Raw genomic sequence first — 8,648 nt, 5'->3', positions numbered from 1 at the left:
CTCCCCTTCCTTCCCCTCCCCTCTCCTCTTCTTCCCCTCCCTTCCCCTCCCCTCCCCTCTCCTCCTCCTCCCTCCCCTCCTTTCTATGTTTCAGCAAATTCAGGGAGCCTGAGGATGGGAGTCCATTCCCTGTGAATATGCTGCATTTAGCTCTGCTCCACCCCAGGAGGATGAGCTGCAGCCCTCCCTCTGCTCTGCCCCCTCCTAGTACTGTCAAGCACTGTGCTGTGCTGCGGACAGCAGGGCTCTGATCTGAGTCCTTAAGGTCCAGCCACTCCTGCCCTCCTCACAGCACATGCCTGGAAGGGCGCACCTGCTGCTGCTATTGCCCTTTTGTGGATGAGGAGCTGAGGTTCAGAGAGGGGCACTGTAACTCCACTCTGGCCAGGGGTTTGAGAAAACCAGAGCAGAGGCCTGGCAGCTCACCAGGCCTGGGACAAGGTGAGGACCAGGTGCTCAGTGTGGAAGCTGCGGTGTGAAGAACCTGTAGAGATGAAGGACTTAGCTTCAAAGGTCTGTGTATGAAACGTGAGCTTAAGAATGCAGTTAGGAGCAATACGGAGTAAGTGTGGGCAAGAGGAAGGGCTAGAACTCACCTTGAATCACCACGGGGTGGATGATGCACAGAAGAGCAGGCACCAGCCGTGGAGTCAGACCACAAGCAAGGTGGAGTCGTGCCATGGCAGCCAGGTGGCAAAGAGGCGCTTCTAGAACAAGGGTGTGTCGGACACTCCCCAATACTGCTAGATGGCACTGGAGGAGAAGCTGCAACTGAATGCTGGTTTTACAAGCTCCCTGCCCAGCAAGACCTTGACCGACGCTGAGAACGTGGGGTGGTGGATGGGAGGATTTACCCGGGAGCGCAGGAGAGCATGAGTGTGGGAGTTTGTCTGCCAAAGAGAGGACATGTGGCAGTGCTGGTGGCAGAGGACATGGAGGCCAGGGATTTCTAGTTCCAGGAAACAAGAGTATGTCTGTTTGCTGAAGGGAATGGTCTGAGTTGGAGAATCAAGACAATGTAGGAAGGGGGTTGCTGCCTTTAAGAGTGTGGGGCTGGAGGTTGATGAAGGAGCTCAGGACCAGATGAGCAGGTGAAGTAAAGCTGCTGTTCTTGGAGAGACTCCCTGCGGTCCAGGAAGATGGCGATGGGTGGTAGACAACAGTGCAAAACCAGAGCTGCTGGGGACCCTGGCCCTACCCCCAGGGAAGGGGTGAGGGGGGGAGCCCCAGATGGGGAGCAAGAAGGAGGAGGGGGATTTGGAGAGAATCCCCCTTCTGCCACACTCAGATTTCCAGAGGAATCGCCTAGCCCTTCCCTCTCCACACCCCAGAGGCAAGAGACACGACACGTAAAGCCGTGGAACTCACTCACTGGTCTTTCCCACAATGCCTCACCACTGCCTGACTTCAGAGTCCACCCCATTTCCAGGCCACATGTCCAAGTCTGAAACAAATCTTACAGTTCTAAAACAGTCTCACAGAGGAGATTCAGCTTTCCTTTCCAAGGTACAGGGAAGATCCTGGGAGCGCCTGTTTCTCTGCCCCTACAGTAACCCCCAGGTGTCATTACCCAGACTGGCCACATGCAAAGCAAGGGGGCCTGGAGGCCAGGGAGCCAGCTGCCTGAGCTGAGCTGCCCTGGACAGGGACTGCCTTAAAGTACTGCACCTCCACTGGTACAAAGCCACCCGATGACCGGGAAGTGGGAGCATCCTGCCACACAAAACTCGGGGCAAATCGGAAAGCTCCCCTATGCATCCACTGGTGGTGGGCAAGAACCATGCAGCATGGCCACACAGGGGGAGGTGCTCTTAGAACAAAAATAAAGGAACGGCTGGTTCATGCTGCACCTCGGATGAGCTCAGAACACCTCCGAAAGGAGCCGATGACAAGAGACTCCCTGACTCTCACTTACAGCACCCGGGGATTCACACGCACTAGGAAGCTGTACTGTGAGTGGTGACTGTTGATCTGCTGTGGTCTGATCCTTTCCCAGGAGGCAGAGCAGGGCCAGTCAGGCCTGACACCGCCAGGAACACAGCTGCCATTCGGCCATACGTGGGCCATGTTAAGTGTCTTCTTACTTACAGGCATTACAATTTACCAGCCTAGCGCCCCATCAGAAACTAAGGCGTGGAGGCATGTGAAGTGTCTGCAACAGGTGAACAGAGGCAGACATGAGATGAGGGATTGCCAGGGCCTGCGGAGGGACTGTTTAATGGGCGTGGCTTCTTTTGAGGTGATGAAGATGTTCTCAACTAGATGCCTATGATAGTAGCAGGTGCTCTGAACACTCCAGCTCACTGGGCTGTGCACTAGCGCCTGTGGTGGTGTGTGGATTCCATCTCCCTGACACCCAGGGAAGCCAGAAGTCCATCTCGCCACATCTGCCTCATGGTTCAGGCAAGATGCATGCAGAGCAGCCCACTGGGAAGCAAGGTGCATGGAGCCACTGGGCCCCCCAGGGGGTGAGAGTGCCACAGACAGGCAGGCAAGGAGCGGAGGCCAGGTCCCGTCAGTCCAGCAAGTGATGGCCGGGTGGCTGAAGACCCTGCATACAGATGAAGCAACATGGCCGGGCGCCGGTGGCTCACGCCTGTCATCCTAGCTACCCAGGAGGCTGAGATCTGAGCATCACGGTTCAAAGCCAGCCCAGGCAGGAAAGTCTGTGAGATTCTTATCTCCAATAAGCCACCAGAAAACTGGAAGTGGCACTGTGGCTCAAGTGGTAGAGCTCTAGCTTTGAGCTGAAGAGCTGAGGGACAGCACCCAGGCCCAGAGTTCAAGCCCTAGGACCAACAACAAGAACAAGAAAAAAAAAAAGAAGCAACATGTAGGAGGGCAGGGCAGGAAGCAGGCAGCCGGGGACAATATGTAAGGGACAGACCTGACAACAGAAATGGCACCGCCCTCCAGGACTGAGGATCACATGCCCATATGGCTGCTCGCTCTCATCAGCCAACAACCTTGGCTCGATCTCTCCAGACAGAGGACCCCGAAAGACAGAGGGTAAGAAAGGGAGTGGCGACAGCTCAAGCCACCCAGAGGATCTTTGGCCAAAAGTTTCAGGTAGGCATCATGGCCCTGGCATTGGATACGCCCTGCTGCTTTGACTCTGGCTTAAGCCGACGCCCTCCACAAAGCTTCTCCCCATCAGCGCACGGGGCAGCTTGAGAACACCCTGAGTGGAAGAAGGGTTATCCTTATTCTTGGGTTTGGGTCTTTGTGAGATCTGACTCCCACCTGCACCCACACGGGGGCACACGAACATACGTATATGTAGATGTGTAGTACGCGCCGGCATGCACGCGCACGTATGTGTGTGTGTGTGTGCGCGCGCATGGTGGTACTAGGGCTTGCACTAAGGACCTGTACAGGCAAGTGCTCCCCACTTGAACCACACCGATAGTCCCTAGTGCTCTTTGCCTTGGTTACTTTTTGGATGGGGTCTTATGCTTGGCCCAGGGCTAGCTCCACAGTGTGACCCTCCTTCCGAGGGTGGTGTACCACCATGCCAGCCTTATTGGTTAAGGTGGGGTCCTGCTAATATTTTGCCAGGCTGGTCTCAAACTTTCTTCCCAGTCTCAACATCCCAGGTAGCTAGGCTTATAGGCGTAAGCCACTCTGCCCACCTTTTCATTATTAGTGTGGGGTTTGAACTCAGGGTCTCTGCGCTGCTCTGCCACTTGAATGACATTTCCACTTCTACCTTTTTGCTGGTTAACTGGAGATAAAGCCTCACAGATCTGTCTGCCTGGGCTGGCTCCAAACTGAGGGCCTCAGACCTCAGCGTCCTGAGTAATTGGATGTTGGTGTGAGCTCCCAGCACTGACAGAAGCTGCTTTTGTTGTTCTTGCTGGTTGGGGGGATAGTTGTCTGTTCCTGGCTAGTCACAGTGGCCATTATCAACTAGTTCACGCAGAGTTCAACACTCCAGGTTCTGGCTTTCCAGCCATTACCTTCTCTTTCCTGATTGCTCGCACACCAGCAGTATCTTCTGGACAGCGCTGCACCTGCAGAAGCGTGGTGCTTACCCCGCTGGAGAAGGAGTGGCAGGGGCTGGATTCAGCATGGCTGCTCAGTGAGGGGCCAGGGAGGGAAGAAGAGTTGTGTTTCCAAAGAAAAGTATTCTCTTTAAGTAATTGTACAAAGGAGGTGCCAGTTAACGAAGCGGTGTGTGAACACAATGGATTGTGATCAGTGTCTTCCTCCTTCATCGCTCTTGCCCCTGCTTTTGTACCACCCCTCCCCTTACTTTTCTTAATTTTGTGGTGTACACAATGAATTCTTGACTGCATCCCCCTCCCTCCTCCATGCATTTCTCCCTCTCCCCCGGCTTCACCCCCTCTTGCCTGGACCCCCTTCCTGCTGCTTATTTTGTTGGGCTTTGTCCTCTTTCTGGAAGAGCGCCCTGTTTGAGCTGCCCCTGGAGTTTATGGTCTCCCTCAGTTGCGGTCGACAGAGGGCGCCTGTAAATCTGTAAGTGAATGCTTTGGGTGGTGTGCAGGTGGTCACAAATGAGTTAGCTGAGGCTATGGACTCTAGGAGGGAGAGTTTGGCCGTTCGGGTCCCTTGGTCATCTGGGCTGTGACTTTTGTTCTTCACGTGCTTTGTTCCTGATGAACAGACAAGAGGTAGAATTTGGTGGCGAGAGCACAAGCTCTGCAGAGGGCTGCTGGGGCACAGATCCTGCCCTAATGCCTTACAAGTTGGGCAACAACTTCCTTGGACCTCAGCCCCCCTTCTATAAGCCACCTAAAACTGAATCCACCTCAGAGGGTCTTGTGAAGATTCGTGCAAAACTAAGTAAAGCGCTCCCGAGAGTGGCTGAAGGTATATTAGTCATGGTCATTGTCATCATCATCATCATCGTCATCTGTGTTTACCTCCACTTCCCCCTGACTGCAGCTCACAAGGGCTAAGAGGACACCTGTGCATCTGGCAGACTCTATCAGGAGAACCTCAGAGATCAGGCATGGAGGCAGACATGGGGCGTGGGCTTACTGGGAGAGGGGGAGCCCTGGAACTCCCAATAAGGCTGAGAATGGAGGAGTCGCTAAAATCCACATTGAGGCTGAGACCACTGACCTCTTACACAGCCTGGTCAGCAGGTGGCCATGCCACTCCTGCTCAGGAGAAGATGGCGTGCGTGGGAAGTCAGGCGGCCAGGCACAGGAAGCCTGGGGAGAGCCACCAGGCTGGCAGCTGAGGGGTACTGGAGAGCCCTGGGCCTCTCGGTCAGAGCCTAGCACAGGAAATGACCTTCGAAACGCAGTGGAAAAGCAGTGGTGAGAGCCTGGCAGCTCAACTCCACAGGAAGCCCCTGCCCGGACACATGGAACATGGCAGCTCTGCCTTTGGTTCTGGATCTCAACTGTGACAGAGCCAGTGGGCAGTGCCCACTGTGAAGGTGTTGGTCAGGGTCCTGGCAGGACAGGGTGCAGCAGTCAGGAAATTCAGCAAAGGATGGGGGTGCCTTCAGGCCACCAGGGAGGGGATGGCAGAGGACTGAACCCCACACGCTGTCCCTGCTCTCCTGAGCAATGCCTGGCTCTGCACACTCAACCCACTGGGATGCGGCGGTGAGCCCAGCAAGGGCAGGATGCAGGGGCAGACCCCCCCCCCCGGGCCTCCGCGGGACCTGGCTCCTTGCACTGTGCCAGATCTGGGGAGCAGAGCTGACACCCTCAGTGGGAGCTCACTCCTGCCCTTGTCTCGTGGGGAGTCGGCAGTGTTGAATATATAATCACCTGTCTATTCTATTTAAAGGGCACTGCTATAATTGTCCTTGGTGCACAATGATGAGTTTCTCTAGGATATAATTGTTTACTCATAGAGTATGCGCATGTGAGACTTTATCTGATAATGTTAACATACTATCAAAAATGGTAGTTCCAATTTAAATCACCTCTGGTATCTATAAACAGATCAGTTATGTATTCTGCCCAGCATTTACTTCATTGTGCATAGGAGTATAATACTGGCTTTATAGGTATGGTGAGGAACAATTATATCATTTAGGAAGATAGTTTTTAAAGCTATATTATCATGGTTGTTATTGTTTTTGGCGCTGGTACTGGGGCTTGAACTCAGGGCCTGGGAACTGTCTTTAAGCTTTCACTCAAGGCTCATGCTGTACCACTCAAGCCTTATCTCCACTCCCAGATTTTTGATGGCTAATTGGAGATAAGAGTCTCACAGTCTTTCCTGCCTGGGCTGGCTTCAAACCTCAAGATCCTTAGATGTCAGCCTCCTGAGTAGTTAGGATTACAGGCAGCACCCAGCTATTTATTTGTTAATAATACCAGTGGTCAGTTCAAAGCACAGGATGCTAATGAGCTAAGGAATGTCAGCAGCCCTTGCAGTGTTGTAGCTGGCCCTGGACTGTATATTGATTTTATGATGCCAGTGTTCAACATGTGTGCCTGGCATGGTTAATTTTATTTGCTAAGTTGTTTGAACTCTGTGTCTTCCCTTAGAATGTACAATAAAATGTGGTACCAGACCCAAGAAGCCCTCAACTCTTTGCTTGATAAAGAGTCTCAGAAGATGATAGAGCCACCGAAAAATAAAGTCTTCATCTTCCAAATGTTGGCCACCTTCTACATAAAGTACGTTCAGATCTTCCGAAACCTGGAGAACGTCTATGACCAGATAGTCCACCCGCAGAAACGAATACTGATCCGGAAGATTCTGGATGGAGTGATGGGTCGCATTCTGGAGCTGAAGAATGAGATGGTAGAATTGGAATTGACTGAGTTCCATTATTTTGATGATATTTTACAGGACCTAAAGTTGGCTCCGGTGAGTACTGGGGCAGCCCACCTCCCTTCATTCCTTTCTGTCATACACAAGACAGACAGGCTGGCATCCAGTGCTCTACAGACTTCACAGACACATCCACTGACAACTTGTTCAATAAAGATCTAAACATTGCTGTTAAATCATACTCCCCTTAAATATCCTTTCCTTTTCCACCAAGAGGAAGGTTTGGCCTGGTCCTTGGGCCTCTTAGGCACCAAGGTTTGGAATGAGCTGCTGGCACCTGCCAGGGCTGTTGTAATGGTGCAGACTGACCATGTCATGAATGCCCCCACAGCACGGTGCCTGCTGGCTTCCAGACCACGCCCTTCTCGCTAGTCTGCTCTCCCCGCTCACCTCCTAGACAAAGCCTCTATGCCTAGCAGGTGCATCTTCTCCTTTGCCTTGGTCAGTGTTGGCTCAGTGGATTTGTAGTTATGGACTTTGCACCTTAAATACCAAATAAAAGGGCCCCTCCTCCCAAAAAGCCCTCCTTTCTGGCCTCTGGTGACTGCCACACCTTCCTGTGATCACTACCCTTGTCTCCTTTGCTGCTGAGATTTCTTCTGATGCTTAGCGTGACTGAGCCTGCCCGGGGGCACGGGCACCTCACTTCTGAGGACTGGGATTCCAGAGGACCCTGTCCCCAGAATAAAACAAAAAGGAGAAAAGGTTTTGTTTTTACATGGAGTCTCAGATTTCCTCATTCTGAAAATATTTTGGCTCTATGGAAGTTACATTTCCATCTGGATGCACTCTTACATATTGTTATTTGATATTAATCAGCATATGCTAAAGGAGGAACTGAAATGGTGGACAGAGACACTGCAGCTCATTCCAAAGCCTGCGTGTTTGTTGCTGCCGTTCATAACACCACGAATTACATCACCGAATTATTTAGTCAGGTGTGTCTTACTCACACATGTGATAATAGGAGGAACCTAGAGTAAGGGTTAGTGGCAGGGTTAGGTTGAGGGTGAGGATTAGGGTTAAATTAGGGTTGAGGATAAATGTAAAACTAATAGGATAAATGTAAAACTAATATTTATTCAAGGGTACTCCTAAACTTAATTAGCAGAGCAATATTGAATCTATAAATCAAATTTCAAGGGTATTAAATGATCCCTGCTGAGTTCGCGGGGTTCTGTGCACTGCGCCCCTTCCTCTTTGTCCTCGCTGTTCCCATCACCTCGGCTGGCCCCTCTGCTTCGACTGCTCATCTTCCTGCTGGCAGGGCTGCTGCTGCCTGGGTGAAGGCCCCGAGCACTGCAGGCTGACAGTGGGCAGAGGTGGGTCCCGAAGCGCTTGTTGAGGGACGTACAGGGGACCATGCACTGAGCACTCCACCCACCCTCGCTGAAAACTGACCAAACCATATGGCGTCACTGAAGCCTCCCTCGGAGGCCTGGGCTTTGCCTTCAGGATACTGGCCAGGCTGACACATGTGAACCAGGCCCAGAACTTCTGTCCTTAAGGATGGACCCAACCAGACCAACTAACGTCCTCTGTGACGAGGCCTCCTGGGCATTGTCCACGTGGCCCTCAGCCCTTTGCCCACTTTCTGGCCAGCACCAGCTGTTTCCAAGTAAGACCCCGGGCCTGCACTGCTGTGGTTACCAGGCAGGGCCACCCGTGTGCTGCTCCATCCTTCCCGGGTAGATTCTGAAACTAAGATCCAGGGAGCAAGACCAGCTCTGCCCCAGGGTCTACACTGTGGTCTCCTTAACTGGCAAGTGGTTGGCACCTGGCTAACACAAAGACTTCATTCTTCAGAAGTAGAGAGGGAGAGAAAGAGAGGAAAGACAAAACAGATTAAACAAAATCCCACTTTTGGGCATTTACCCAAA

The 8,648-nt window shown here is 52.4% G+C and overlaps 1 protein-coding gene across 1 annotated transcript in view; it reads left to right on the top strand.

Moving 5' to 3' along the window:
* The first annotated feature begins 6,480 nt into the window (after nucleotides 1-6,480).
* Nucleotides 6,481-8,648, top strand: part of Iqca1 (IQ motif containing with AAA domain 1) — a 126,168-nt gene continuing 124,000 nt past the window's right edge. Inside the window, exon 1 of the mRNA XM_013023535.1 lies at nucleotides 6,481-6,804. Within this exon, the coding sequence (XP_012878989.1) occupies nucleotides 6,481-6,804 (324 nt within the window). The remainder of the gene's footprint in view (nucleotides 6,805-8,648) is intronic.

This window comes from Dipodomys ordii, unplaced genomic scaffold, assembly GCF_000151885.1.
Source record: "Dipodomys ordii isolate 6190 unplaced genomic scaffold, Dord_2.0 Scaffold1, whole genome shotgun sequence".
Classification (NCBI taxonomy): Eukaryota; Metazoa; Chordata; class Mammalia; order Rodentia; family Heteromyidae; genus Dipodomys; species Dipodomys ordii.
The sequence above is the reverse complement of the archived record's forward strand: the minus strand, read 5'-3'. Positions and strand labels throughout refer to the sequence as shown.